Below are 15,940 nucleotides of genomic sequence, written 5' to 3' on the forward strand. Positions count from 1 at the left end.
AACAATTTCTTTAACTTACATGTATATACTGCATCATATGGTTTCATTCCAAGAGTTGTTAGTTTATTCATTCTTCGCAAGGTCGCACCAATGCAGTACTCTCGCACCCCTCACAGACCAGCTACAGCTAGGAAAAGTAAGCAGTGAATCCAACCAACCATTTGTGTAAAAATCTTGATAATCCAGCAAGGAAATGGTAAAATAGCCATAACATTACAAATTTAATATCGATACAAGTTCAAAACTCAAGTCCAATGAAACCTATCTATCAAGAAAATACAATCATGTGATAAACCTTAAAAAAATAATCAAGTTGCTGGTTTTAAGGAGTTTCCTACTGGCACTGGCTTTTCAAGGAATGGGGTCAATTTAAGCACCGCTGCAGTTGACGATAAAAGGTTTAACAAACTTGATGAATTCTGAAGTCCTCATCCCCAGTTTAAGATCAATCTCACCGCCTCCTAACCAGAAGAAGTCAGGGTTGAGTTTGGCAATTGCTTCATCCAAGATCACCTGGTAAATTTAGTAGTATGAGTTGCAGTTGCAGTGACAATACTAGTACCACAATATTTTCATAATATGGTTAGGAGCATATGTGTTTGCCCCACCCAAGAGTGTGGCCTAGTGGTCATGAAGTGGTTGAGAGCGATGACATCTCCTATTCAAATCCAATGGAGACAAAAGACACTAGGTGTACATCTCCAAGCCTTGGTGGAAAGAGACTTGATACTTATGTTGGTGGGAAGTAACGGGTACCCCATAGAGATAGTCGAGGTGCACACAAACTAGTAGGGTAAATAACATTTTTAAGCTTAAGAGGTAAAAAAAGATGTTTGAATTAAATTTTGAATGTTTATATGGTAGAATCATGACTTTGAAAGAAATCATCAAGAGAACATGAACTCATCACATCCACTTTTCAATTCATAGGTTTGCTTCTACCGATGAAAATCGTTTTCTTTAGTTGCTGACAATGTTTCAGTAGAACATTGAGAACATTGATCTTCTGACCAAGTTTCACCACATTTTTTTGAACCACAGTTCCCTAGGTACACTTTATATATTAACCTATGAAAAGGAGGGGGGAACTAGGCAACCTTTAAACAAAAGTTCCTAAAAAGCAGAGAGCGAATACCGGTATATCTGTTTTCATGCCAACACACGTAACTCCATTGTGTTCGAAACCAGTCAGTTTGATTGATGTCTCCTCGGGAGCAAGTCTCACTGCAAAAAGCAGACAATAGCAAATATTATTCTACATGAAGAGTACAACATAATGTGACTCCAAATATTGGCACAACTCATAAACTTGGAGCATATATCTGTACATGTTTCTAACAAAACATCAACAACCAAAAATATAGTACTCTCTACATTGAAATTTGTTTGTCTGGTTTTGACTTGACACAAAGTTTTAAAAAAGTAAAAAAGACTTTTGAATCTTGTAATTTTAGAAACTAAAGAAACGTAGAATGTATCAATATGTTTTTTAATCTTGTGGTCTTAAATATGTCATGTGGAAAGTTGAAACATATACTTCAATCAACAAGCATATGCAATGCAAATAAGCGTGTCTCATTTATGTTATTGATTGCTTCTTTACACTTTAACATAACGCATACTTTGAATATGCAATATACATATGCAGATTCATTTATGGTTATTGATTTTGTTTGTATATACATCAAACATTACCTGAGTAGAGGGGATTGGATGTAGAGGATTTCTATAGCCGACCCCAACTAATTTGGATTGAGGCACTGTTGATTCTTTGATTGATACATCAAAAGCCTACACAACTAATATGGTCTCTTCTGCAAAGTCCTTTTTTGGTATGATCAAATTAACACTTCTAATTCGATATTTTCATACAGGGTTAAGATTTTCCAATTCAATTTTCATTCAATCACATTAACTGCTAGACCTAATGAATTTGCTGTTTAGAGAAGGAACTTACTGTTGAATTTCTTTTTGGGTATCTTGCCATCGTTGAGTGTGTATAGGAAATTCTTCACAGTCTCAGCATTGAATCTAGCAGTATACTGCAATTATGATAGTAAACAAAGAACGTTAGATTAGTAGTACATACTATTTCTAGACCTCAAAACAGAATTGAAGTTGCATATTAGTTACCTGTACAACTACAACATAGTACTTTGAATTGTTACGATCACTACAATCAGTAATATTAGATGGGGCTTGAGTATTTACCTGCATTTGAGCAGACAAATTTGACTAAGATAGGAAAGAGTCCCTTCTAAAGAGACACCGAGATATTTCAAAGTTAAAAGCACATACAACAACAATAACATACCCAGAGTAATTCCCACAAGTTGGGTTTTGGGGAGGGTAGAGTGTACCCTCACACATGCACACTCGAATTCAACAAAAAACAAAGGAAAAGTACAATGAAATTTTGTTTGAGAATTTCAACACGAGAATTTCATGTATTGAATTGCACAAGTACAATGAAATTTTGTTTGAGATAACTGTGGTTGTTCTCATAACCATTTTTCCAACTTCCCCAAAAATGCAAAACCATTAAATTACTCAAGCCTTAAACTTTGATGTGATTTTTCTTCGACAAGCTAACTTTTAAACTATTCCATTGTTTTACTGCTTTCTTCCTCTACCACTAATATACACAAGTCAAAATGAATATCTTAAACATTGTGCCCAATCAAACACCGTTATAAATTGAAACAAATGATCTATTACTTTTTTTTTGAGGATATGATATGTCCTTCTGCACACTGAGAGATTTTAAGCTTTTTCTTTTCCCCTAAAAGTTAAGTAAAGGCTTAACCATCGACAGCCTCTTAAACTTGTTTAATGTCATTAAGACGCTCGAACTATGACTTGTTGAAATTGAGAATCTAAACACATGATAGAGTGTTCCTATTAGACACTTTCAATTTGAACTTTTCGCATGCTATCAAGAGTCTATTAGGTAGTTAAGATAAAATCTGTCATCTCCTTTAATTATACACATCAACCTCAATTCAAATAGACCTTAGGTTTTACTGCTTGAGTGGTTAACTTATCTACCTAACCTAATGAATACTTGAGAACATCCTAAAAGCAAATAGAAAATGCCCAATAGATAAACCGTATCAATTGTTCAGATGCTCAATCAGAATTTACTGACTAATTTAAGGGACTGTATTAGTCCTAATACTATTGCGAAATTAATACCAAATGCTTGTATTAAGACATGAAAATGAAGATAGATAGGAGGTACCAGAACAATGCTTTTGCAGAGATGGTGAATGGATGCAGCGCCGAGAACATCACGACGAGCTTCGAGAGGCCAATCATAGTAATCAGAGGCAACGCGCTTGAAGCAGAAATCTCTGACGCCATTCCCGAGGAGAATGGAGGACAGGCGGTCCTCGGTGGTGGTGTCGTCGGCTACGGCGGTACTGGCGGCGGAGAGAGGAGAATCGCAGGTAGGAAGAAGAGAGAGCTCGAGGTTTGTTATTCGTTGGAGGATTCGGGTCTGGATTCGCTCCAAATCTGCTAATGACTCCATTGCCCCCTCAACTCTTACCCTTTGGTACTTGTGGCGATTGGACTAGAAAATGTTTCTGTTTTTACGATTACTATTGCTCCGGAATATGGCTTCAATATGAATATCCGACATCAGGTAGAAAATCAAAAAGAAAGAATAGTGTGCTCTAGAATATCCGACATCAAGTAGAAAATTGAAAAGAAAGAGTAGTGTGACTCTAGGTAACGCCTAGTTTAGTGTGGTATCTTGGTTCCACTTTCTCCTTATCAAGTTTTTGTTTCTTATCTCTCCGAATCTTTAGTTCGTTATTTTCACTAGCTAGGCAAGTCATATTCAATTGTTTTGCACATTGGTTCAATTCTACCTTTCACGTTCAATCCTTCCTTCATTATAAGGCTTAACTTTGCTAAACTTGCATATACCTTAAATATTAGATTAGCTTATTCACGAAAGATTATTGACATGTCTAGAATAACACATATCTTTTTCTTAAAAAGCAATTGACTACTAATCATGTTTCTGTTCACATGAGCGCAAAAATTATTTAGAAAAAATGAATTATTCTCATGAATAGACGTTTTTTTATATTATGTTATACTAAATAAAGAAAATACTTTGAAATTAGCCTGCATAAACTAATTACAGTATGAAAAAACGGGAGTCAGGCTGCTTCACAAATAGTCTTTGCTCAAGCATTTCACACTAAGCTAATTTTTATTCATCCGTCCAAGTATTGATGGACATATTTACAAAAGGTAACAAATATTCAAAGATCACATATGTTTCGAACTGATTTTTCTAAATCTGGAAAAAGACTCTAGTTACGATTCATTCACAAAAAGTTCATACTTCGTAAAAGGCAACAAGCTCTTCCATAGATTTCAGTTGAATCCAAGTTAAACGACATATTTATATATTATACTCAAGAAAAGATAATCCATTCATTTAAAAAGAATGATTTACTTTCTTTCTAGTCTTTTTTTAAAAGAATGACCCTTTCCTTTTCTTCTTTTAACAACACTTTAATTTCAGCTTTTTATCTAGCATATTTAGATCACAAAATTAAAAACATTTTCACATATTTGACATAACTTATATTTAATAACACAAGATTGAAAAGAGCTTATCATTTTTTCCGCAGTCTTGCAAAGACCATTTAAAAAATGCCATGTTGTCAACTTTTCATCACTTTATTCGCATTTCCAAGTCAGTGTGTTACCCAATCTCCTCCATACTTATCATAATCGCATCAACCTCTCTAATAAAATTCCATATTTTCAGTTTCACAGAAAATCAACAGCACATTTTTTGATCAACTATGTCATCATCATCTCCATTAAGCCTTGATGGTCTAGACCTAAACCAAGTTTTCTTCAAATCAATCTCCAACGCTGATCTGCCATCACAGACGAACCACCACACGAAGATCTCCGTGATCGGCGTCGGCAATGTCGGGATGGCCATCGCCCAAACAATCCTTACTCAGGATCTCGTCGACGAGCTAGCACTCGTCGACGTAAATTCTGATAAATTACGCGGCGAGATGTTGGATCTCCAACATGCCGCCGCGTTCCTTCCGAGAACTAAAATCGTTGCTTCGGTTGACTATACAGTTACGGCCGGGTCGGATCTGTGTATTGTCACGGCGGGTGCTAGGCAGAACCCGGGGGAGAGCAGGTTGAATTTGTTGCAGAGGAATTTGGTGATGTATAAAAGTATTGTGCCGGAGCTGGTGAAGTATTCGCCGGAGTGTATATTGTTGATTGTGTCGAATCCGGTGGATGTTTTGACCTATGTTGCTTGGAAGTTGTCTGGGTTCCCAGTGAATCGGGTTATCGGGTCGGGTACGAACTTGGATTCGTCCAGGTTTCGGTTTTTGATTGCTGATCACCTTGATGTTAATGCCCAGGATGTGCAGGTGAGTTCATCATTTTCGTATTTCGTTTAAATTTGTCTTTTTGAATAACTGATACCATGTGATTATTGAGGTCGCGAGTTTCAGCCGTGAAAATGAATGTAAGTTAAGTTGCTTAAACCAGACACGACACACTTGTGGTTTGGCCCTTCTCTGGACTCATGCATAGTGTCAGCTTAGTGTATCGGGTGTCTTTTTTTCCCTTTTGTCTTTCTGATCTTTGGGTCCACTTTTGAATGTGATCATGTTTATGTTAATTGTTGTGATTTTCATTTATTTACTCCTATAAACAATCTATATATTCAAGATTAACAGAAACTATACATCATTTATATAACATAAAATCCAAGTATAATTTGAAAAATTTATAACCAAATAGGAAATTGTTTGATTTGTTTCGTATAAATAGATATGTACATACAATAACAGTATACTCAGTATAATCCCATTAGTGAGGTATGAAGAGGTTAAAATGTTCGCAAAGGTTACCTCTATTTTTGTCGGGTAGAGCAACTATTTCCGATAAACCCTTCAAAAGCAGTTTAAAGTTCAGTGGGGACAGAACAGGATTCAATTTGTCATTATGATGTTGGTCCCTTAGCATTTGAAGTGTTGTTCCTAACCATAGACATAGACAGTATTCATACAAATTGTGTCACCAAGTTTGTTTTTTTCTTCTTAAGCTAATTTCAAAAAGGGGAAGTAAAAAAAATTCTATTTTACTTGTTTAATTTGCATATTGAAGAGGAACCGTAACCGTAACAGTTACTAACATTTGACATCATTATCCTGAAATTAGGGGTGGTTCAAAATCGAACCGTACAGATAAGCCAATCGTAAAATTGGCTAATTGATATTGGGTTAATGAATGATAAATAGATTAAATTTCATAGTTAACAGTTTATCGGTGTGGGAGCGAATTACTCAATTTTTTTACTGGCTAGACCGTTAAGAATTATTTTAATTACATTTTTATCATAAATATATTTGTTAAAAGAATGATTATGTGCACCCACCCTCAAAATTTAAACTTTCATATATTTCTCACTATGATTTATAATTACAAAATTACCAGCTTAAGTAGATTTAAAAAAAATTGTTATGTTTGATTGAAGATCAATATGTTGGTGAGTGAAAGTGAAAGAAGGGAACATGAAATGGTTGAGCCAATACACAGTTTGATAACCGTCCATTAATTACTAACCCAATATCAAACCAACCAATAACTTAGGCTAGGGGATTAGTATATTTAAAAATCGATATCCAATAAACCAAACTGTTAAGCATAATTATCCGTCCAGTAATCAGCCCTAATCCTCAGTACTTGATTGCGACTTATTGGGTATATTTGAGCTATATACTGGTATTCAACTCTATTTTCTGCTGTCTGATCATTAGTTTTTGATGCCTTATAATATGTTTGTATTGAACTTAAAGGATTGTTTATCATTCGTAGAGGATTCTCTACTTTTTGGTATACAGGAAATATTTCAATATAATGAAAAATGAACTTTTGTGTATACTAGGCATACATTGTAGGTGAGCATGGTGACAGCTCTGTGGCACTGTGGTCTAGTATTAGCGTTGGAGGGATTCCGGTTCTTAGCTTTCTGGAGAGGCAACAAATTGCGTTTGAGAAGGATACATTGGAAAAAATCCATAAACAAGTTGTGCAGAGTGCATATGAAGTGATCAATCTCAAAGGCTACACATCGTGGGCAATCGGATACTCTGTGGCTAACTTGGCTTTTTCAATTATTCGAGATCAGAGAAGGATTCACCCCGTCTCAATCCATGTGAAGGGGTTCTATGGTATTGATGGCGGCGATGCTTTCTTGAGCTTGCCTGCACAGCTTGGTAGAAGTGGAGTTTTAGGTGTGACTAATGTGCATCTTACTGATGAGGAAATTCAGCAACTTAGGAACTCTGCTGAGACTATCTTACAAGTGCAAAACCACTTGGGAATTTAACTTGGTTAAAGTTAATAACTTCCCCTTCAAAAATGTCATTGGATGCGTGTTGGATCTTTCAAAAGTAATGCAGTTTTGGAGAATTCGACATGGGTGCAACATCAATTTTTGGAGAATCCCAGCGACATAGCTTCCCTTTGTTACCACTACCTAGTAGTATTGTTGTTTTACCATCTAATGTATTTGAATTTTCTTTTTTTGCAAGATGTTATCTTAGGAGGAAAAAAAATGAGATGACTTGTGTTGCATCAGTTGGTCCTTGGCATGATGGCTGCTTACTTGTGCTGTGTTGTACTAAATTTGGAACATACAGTAAATGTAAAATTTGATGCCAGCTCTTGTAAAAATTGAGTGTCATGTGTAAATTTGTTTGTATTTTCTTACTTAGGGCCTTTTACCTGAGGTTCTATTGGATTCCAATCTTTGTGCCTTCACAAGGTAGGAATGAAGTCTGTGTATACATCACTCTTTCCAGACCTCGTTTGTGGAATTACGTTGAGTATGTTATTGTTGTTGGTAGTTTAGGCCTTTTTGGGCCAATTCCAGCACCCGTCAACTATTCTATTTATTTATTTATGGTTCTGCCGTGAGCATGTAAAATGACACTTAAACTTGCACTTGTACGAAATTTTAAATATAGAAATGTGGCATTCCCCTTCGACGAAGTATGCCACATAAATTGAGACGAGGGAGTAATATATCACTCAAGAAACAAGCATGCTCTTAACGAAAGATTTATATACACAATACAAGAACAGATGATGAGAACTAAATACAAAAAATTCAACATATAGGCCATTTGTGCAAAATGTCCCTAAGAATCCAAGGCCCATTATTACGAGTTCCAAATGGGCCATTGGACCCAGAAAGGTAACCTAAGCCATAAAGGACAGGCAAAATAAATGGGCTGCTACGTTCGTAACAAGGGCATAAGTCCATTGAACCTGCATATCATGTTCGGGGAAACTAAGCAAATACTTCATAAATGCAAATTAATTACAAACATATATCCCTACACTGATACCTCACTAAACAATTACAAAAATGCCCCAACTAATAATTCACTTAACTGATACTAAATCAATATATATATATATATCCACACTGTTGTGGTATCATTAAAACTGGTAATTTCACTTAACTAATATTAAATCAGTCTATATATAATGTTGTGGTATCAGTAAGACTGATAATTTCACTTAACTGATATTATATATTGTTGTGGTATTATGAAGGTTTTTTGTTCACACCCTATTAATTAGTCAGTGATACTATAAAAGTATAACTACATTGTTGTGGTATCATTAAAAAAAATTGTCCACATCCTACTCATTAGTCAATGATAATGTATAAGCAAACTCAATGATAGAAATTTTTTTAAATTGATCGATGAGAACCTCGAAGCTGTATGGACCAATGAAACTTCATGGTATTAATAATCAAATGTTGGCCCAACATTAACTGGTACAAGGAGGAGACACGAGCATAAATATTGTTTATGGATATGCCACTTGGCCCTGTTAACTTAGCCCCGCTCTTTCAAATTTTATTACTCTTATTAATTCAAGCAAAAGTTAAGGGCCAGTTGAAGTTGATTGATTTTCTTAATTAATTTTAGATAATTTTACCAAGTCTAGAATGCAATTATATGACTAGTAATTGAGGAAAATGAAATGACACAAAAAATAGTGCCCCATAGTGAGTTAATGCATACATGCATTGATAGAAAATCTTTAAAGTCATGAACTCTCCATTTCTTTTATTCAATTTTTATGTTGCATGGATCATAACTCACCACGATTATCATTCTTGAACTTAGAATTTAAATTTTATAATTTTAAGTCAAAGTTATTAGTTTGTTGAACTCACATCCTAAACGTTACCTTTGTCATTCCTCGAACTCAAATATCTTGAACAACGAATATCACAAAAAAATGACGGAATGAATGTGATTCTTCTACCTTTATTTAAATATTTGGGTTTGAATTCTCAAAATGAAAATAACTTTTGGTAAAAGAATATTTCTTTTTAAATGAACCTCTACATAACGGCTAACACGAATATAAATTAATCGGAATAATGTATTACCAATGTCAAATGATTTAAAGAGAACTATATATCTTGGGCAGTTGGGCATTAGCTTTCAACATTATTGAGNCTTCTACCTTTATTTAAATATTTGAGTTTGAATTCTCAAAATGAAAATAACTTTTAGTAAAAGAATATTTCTTTTTAAATGAACCTCTACATAACGGCTAACACGAATATATATTAATCGGAATAATGTATTACCAATGTCAAATGATTTAAAGAGAACTATATATCTTGGGTAGTTGGCCATTAGCTTTCAACATTATTGAGGTTTTCAAAAGGAAATCTGACCGTTCATCTCTTATATAAAGGGTCAGGATTTGAAGTTGATTGATGTAGTTTTATCCTATACTATTATTGTATTTTAGAAAAAAAAAATTGTTGATTTTCCATCCAGTATATGGTATTCATGTTGGAGTTCAACTAATTTGAATTCGTCACAAGAAATTTCACTTTAAGAGGTAAAACTCCGATCTCCATATCAAAGGTGATTACAGGCTTCAATCCAAAAACTCTGATTAAAAATGGAGGCGTACTTACCACTGATAGAAACATTGATTCGATGATATGACATTTATGTTGCTTGTTGTACATAAATATGAAAATTAGATTTGATTTTTCTTAAAATTTATTTATCTAAAAATAAAACATTAGTTCGACGAATTGCATTTATGTTGCTTGTTGTACATAATTATGATATATTGAGTTAAATTAATTATACATTTATACTTCATTAAACCATTTGATCATTATTAAGTTAATATGATTCAATGTAAATACCAATTACTCGTTACAAATAATTATTTAATTTACAAATATGCATGCCAGGCATGATGCCAATATAATGCATATAAGAAAATTAGTTTATAATTTTTTTTATTAACAACATGTAATTATTTTACCATTTCAATATAATTTAAATTAATTTTCTTGTCACTATAAAGGGGAATATTTTCTCTTGAGAAGAGGAAGATGGATCACGAGCAATATAATGAAGAAAAATAAAACAAATTTTTGCCATTTGAGAAGGGGAAAATGGACTTTGGCATTAATTAATTTTATATATTGCAAAAGAAACTATGAATTGTGAAGAGGAAATTCGAAAATGAATTACTAGAAAAATAAAAGAAGGAAAATAACATTTGAATAAGACAATAGCTTAAATTGTTGAATGAAATTGAAATTGAGAAGAGGAAACTCGAACCTGTATTATTAGATTAACAACTAATGTCATACCAAGATCAAAGGTGGGCAATGTTAATTATTGATAAATAAAATGATTTCTTCTGAAATTCTTTAATATTGAACTCATCAAACTTTAAATATTATACACAGTCTTACTCAATATTTCTGTGAGAGGCTGTTTTCACACTCTAATTTTTGACTGTCAATGCACTAAACTCTCGTTATGCGTCAGATTCAAGGAAAGTTCAGACCACATATGTCTATTGTACACAATCTTACTCAATATTTTTGGAGAGGCTATTTCCACAACTCTAACTTTTGACAATCCTGATCACATAACATCAATTTTATCAATGTCGAAACTCGTTTCTCATACTTTTAATGTTTCCTTCAATTTATATAAGAAAAGAACAATACTTTGCCTCAAAAATATTAATTTCAAATGATTAACTCTATTGAGTTCCATAAGCTAATGTGCAATCTCTTTATAAATGATAAGAATGAACATTTTATTTTGTAAGGTGATATTAATTTGGACGTAAAATATTACTGTGAAATGTTATATGCTTCACTTTTCGATCTAAAATTCACAAACTTAACCCATACAACAAAAAAATTATTAGCATAAATACGTATAGTTATGATACAAACTATGGTTTTGAGTTCAATTAGTTCAAACGATAAATTATTCGAGCTCATACATCTTGAACCTTGATTTATTTTTTGTTTTTGGAATTGAATTTGTTACTCGATTTTAAACGTTTGATTAATTAACTTTAGTTCTAAAACAAACCTAGGTACACAATATTTAACTTTAAATTATTTATATAAAAAATATTGTGGCGGCTAAGGTGAGGTCACAATTGTTTGAGGGTTGGTGGTCTTACAACAAATGTAAAATAGTGACAAACAAAAGTGTTACAGTTAAAATTAAAGAGTAATAGAAATCGTTTGAATATTGTAATTTTTGTCTGTTTATTCTATAATTATTGTCAATGTGATTTAAAGTTATATTGATAACAATGGTATTCAAGTGTTTTTTTAGGTTAAAACTGATCAGTATAAAATCATGCGATATGTCCTTATTTACGTATCCATTTTTTTAATAGAGTTAATGTTACTCTCAAAATAAACTTTTAATACAAAATTTGAATTAATCGAGCCTCTAATCAAATATGCTACACCAAACGGAAATAAAAAAAATTGTGTTAAAATATTTAATCTTTTTTTTTAATTGAATCAGACATTAATTCTAAAACCCTCAGGGGTTGCAACTTGAATGACGTGGTGACAGACAAGATTCAAGGGTTATTATATTATTATAACAATATTATATTTACAGATATATTATGTCAAATGAACATCTAACATTGATTTATTAAAATAATATAAACATTATAAAAAATATTATTGTTGGTGCCCCTTCAGCTTATCAAATGGATAAAGGCCATAAACAATTTTCCGAGTCTCAATTTCTTGATACCTAAGTAACAAATTATTCTTTAATCATTTGGCTTTCGATCAATGACCTTATACGATACAAATATAAATTTATCGAGCTTCAATATAATTAATTTTTTGCTCTTATGTTAGATGAATTGTTCGTAAAAATGTATTTTTGAGTTATTATTTGATGGAAGACATTATTGAGTTATTACCTGACAAAGGGCGAAAATGAAACAATGGACAAAAGATATTACATTTCGAATAATTTAATCTTTAAATTAAAAAATATAATCCTATAATGTCGTTAATGATTTTTCTTAGAAAAAAAAAAGATAAAGAAGAACAGAAGATATATATATATGACGTTATATTTGGTTGGATTAATTTATTTGATACATTAATTAAACTAAAGAGGATTCTTGTCGCTTGTTTATTCTATTATTTATAATTATAAAATTTGACTATTTAGCCATAAGCCATTTTAAGGGGAAAAGATTAATGATAATTAAGCACCTAATTAATTATCGATGACATCTTAATTTTAAGACAAGTGGCCAAACATAAGATGTCCATTGAAGATTCTTAAAAGTCGAAAAAGTTAAACATATAAAAAAATAATTAACGGCCCTCCATGAAAATTAGTTTAAATTAAGTCCTCTAATTACTTGATTCATTGATAATTAAAATTAAGCTTACGCCATCCTAATTGGAATCATTAATTATAAGCTATCACAAACTTAGAGCCAAGTAGTTATATTATATATGGGATAACCTAAAAAAAAAGTTAAAAAATTCTCTTGTTATCCCTTTTTAAAATAAAAAAATAATTATTTAATTTACTAAATGACACACTTTCTGGGTGTTTTTTTTCTTGTATTTTATTAACTTTTAAACTATGGTTTAGATATCTTTTTTTAACAACCTAAAAATCTTAATGTCAGATTAAAATTTTGTAGATGTTATACGAATATATTTGCATGACTATTTGAAATTCTACTTAATTAGTATATGTAGCATTATTTTGGTTACAGAACGTACTGAAATATATTGTTTATGTATGTCTAATAAGTGTATTCACACGTATATACAATATCTTTATAACGGAATGCATTATATTTATGTGTGCATAACAACAACGAAATACATTGTATTTGTGCACTTAATGAGTTTATCCATGTGTATATAACATCTCTTTCTAATTATATCCGTCTGAATAACAAGTATATTCAAGCATATCTGCTATAAAAATTTCAAACTATCGCTATATTATGTACAACTATTTTAAACTACAACCATAATTTTGAGTAAATATAAAACCTTAATTTGTTGTGTGACATAAACTTTTTCTTTCAAAAATTTAGGTAAACATAAAAAGGGAATATTTGCATAAACTAGTCAAAGAAAACATTTTAAGTTTTTTTTTTTTTTTGATAACCCTTATCCATCAGCTAGCTAATTATAATTATAATTATAACTTGTTATTAGACGTGGGCAAGTTCTTGTATCTATATCGTCTCTCTCTTCAATTATATATAAAAATCATTTTTCTATTAGTAATAAAATCAAGAAACCAACATTATTGGAGTGGACTTTCCAATCAAGAAAAAAAAATTTCAAAATTGTATGATAATTTTTAAATTCATTTGTGACTGGCTCTTGGACCTCGTGAAAGAATGGGAAGAAAATTATTTACTAATTTTTATTTTTTTTACAAGTCCACTTCGATAGTACTATTTACTAATTATTTTAATATATATGTGTTGACACATGTATAATTTGTATAGTGATGACTAGACAAATCTATCGTTTTTATTATATAGTATGATTTTGATTAATACTTGTCATGGTGGATGAATCTATTATGAACGATCGATAATCCGTTCGAACCGACCACGGATTTATTAGCTAAATGACAATTGATACATATAATTTTCCCAATCGTTTTTTGTGGATTTTCATTAGCTATTTAATATAAGTTTATGATTTTGGTCTGATAAATTAAAAATTCGAAATTTAAAAACTTTTTGTGTGACTATATTTAGATAAGACGAAGGAGTGTGATAAGAAAAATGACCTTAAACTCTATTTTGATGAAGCTTGAACCATCAAATTAAAGTTCATTTTCCATGCACCGTAAAGAATTTCGACTACAAACACATTTTCATCAAGTCATGAGGCAACTCTTATTCATTAGGTATCTATTAAATTTTGATTAAATTTAGTTTTATGTAAAAAAAATTCACATCAAAGAATAAAGTATTTACTAATAAAGGTACATTTGAAATTTTTAATTAAGAATAATGCTTATATTGACATATTAGTATTTATATACGTACAAAGTTAGATATGAAGAAAATTAATTTCGAACTCCTTTTATTTCTTTATTTTGTGAACGTTGGATTTGGTAAGTCAACACCTAAGATTGATTTATTATTTTCATTAAGAGCCACAAATTATGTGGTCGAAAATTTATTCGTACAATTCATGATAGTATACTGTATATATAATAATGTCTTCACAAACAAATCGTTTGTACTAAAAACAGTCCGTAATATGTAATTATGTGTAATTCATATTTATAGACTAAAATAAATTAACAATAAATCTAATTGGTTGTTTGTGTGAAGATTCACAATTTTATTTACTTCAAATTATTTTTTATTGAAGAAAAATGTATATTAAAGTAAAAGCATATTATATTAGAAACAAGAAATGGTCAGGAAAATGAGTTTTGATCCTTGAAATTAATAGCACGAGTCAGTAATCTCATTAAGAAGATTTCAAAAAATAACACCTTAAATTTTTTAACAGAGGTATTTATGTAATATATTTTCTTATATATGTGACACTTTTTTTAAGAATTTCTTTTTTAAAAAAATTATGCTTAAGGATACATTTTAAGATTAATTGTATGACAATGAGATTAATTATAGATGGATAATCACAAAGAATAAAAAAAAACACGTGTAACATGTTAATTGTTGTGCTTGTTGCCATCTGTTTTAAAGAAAAAGAAGAGTGCTGGTGGATGAAGGACCTTGAAAATTCTATCAGAGGAAATTGGTTGGAAATTAAATACAATAAATGTTGTATTAATTATTCAGGGTGTATTTGAAGTGAAATTTAATTAAATTTTAAAATAACTTAATTTTCATATTTTAATTTTTTTTCAATCATAATAGTATGATTTTATAACCATATAAATAAATATACAATAACATCTGTAAAACAGATAGTATGATTCTATCAAAAGACTTTTTTTTCTCTCTTAGAATTTTGTTCCAGTCAAATACCTTCACATACCATACTTGATTTTCTTTCGAGAGACAAACACATGAAGATGAGATGCAAATTAATTAGAACCTTATATGTTGTAATATAAATTGTAATTATTTCATCTAAAAACTTTACTAAGACTTATTTTTAGTTACTAAATTATAAAATTATTTTCAAAGAATATCCTCTAATAGTTCCATATTTTGAGTGAATCCCTACCATAGAATGATTAGATGGTTTAGTTTTTTCATTCAATAAATTCCACACAACTACTTTAAATCATTTAATGGCTAGCAACAAAAAATCATAGTTCCATGCCAGAAAGTCACTATTTCTGTATATGAAGATTACATTGCATGTTCTAATATTGATGCACATGAGTCATGACCCATTCTTGAAGGCTACATTTACTCACAAGATTCTTATATGAGTGTACAAGATCTTTGGGATATATATGCATCTTTGTGTTATAAAAAAAGTAAATCCAATTGATATATATTTGCGATAGCTTAATTTTTAAGATGAGTTGATTACGCATTTATGTAT

General features: G+C 31.1%; 2 protein-coding genes across 3 annotated transcripts; one reads left to right on the top strand and one right to left on the bottom strand.

The window, feature by feature from the left end:
- Positions 1-153: 153 nt before the first annotated feature.
- LOC125841990 (uncharacterized) lies at positions 154-3,596 on the bottom strand. 2 transcript variants are annotated; one of them, XM_049521179.1, is made up of 5 exons: positions 3,253-3,318; positions 2,134-2,211; positions 1,958-2,042; positions 1,136-1,224; positions 154-513 (listed from the first exon to the last, which is right to left on the bottom strand). In XM_049521179.1, the coding sequence occupies exons 1-5, from the start codon at positions 3,316-3,318 to the stop codon at positions 370-372; spliced, it is 462 nt and encodes a 153-aa protein (XP_049377136.1). In that variant the 3' UTR covers positions 154-369. The 2 variants fall into 2 exon arrangements, with proteins under 2 accessions (XP_049377136.1, XP_049377135.1); XM_049521178.1 differs by having other exon boundaries at positions 156-513; positions 3,242-3,596.
- A 1,056-nt stretch (positions 3,597-4,652) lies between these two features.
- LOC125841474 (L-lactate dehydrogenase B-like) lies at positions 4,653-7,761 on the top strand. Its single transcript, XM_049520621.1, has 2 exons — positions 4,653-5,429; positions 6,953-7,761. Exons 1-2 carry the CDS (start codon positions 4,830-4,832, stop codon positions 7,394-7,396), a joined length of 1,044 nt encoding a protein of 347 aa, XP_049376578.1. The 5' UTR covers positions 4,653-4,829; the 3' UTR covers positions 7,397-7,761.
- Positions 7,762-15,940: the final 8,179 nt, after the last annotated feature.

This window comes from Solanum stenotomum, chromosome 10, assembly GCF_019186545.1.
Source record: "Solanum stenotomum isolate F172 chromosome 10, ASM1918654v1, whole genome shotgun sequence".
NCBI classification, from domain to species: domain Eukaryota; kingdom Viridiplantae; phylum Streptophyta; class Magnoliopsida; order Solanales; family Solanaceae; genus Solanum; species Solanum stenotomum.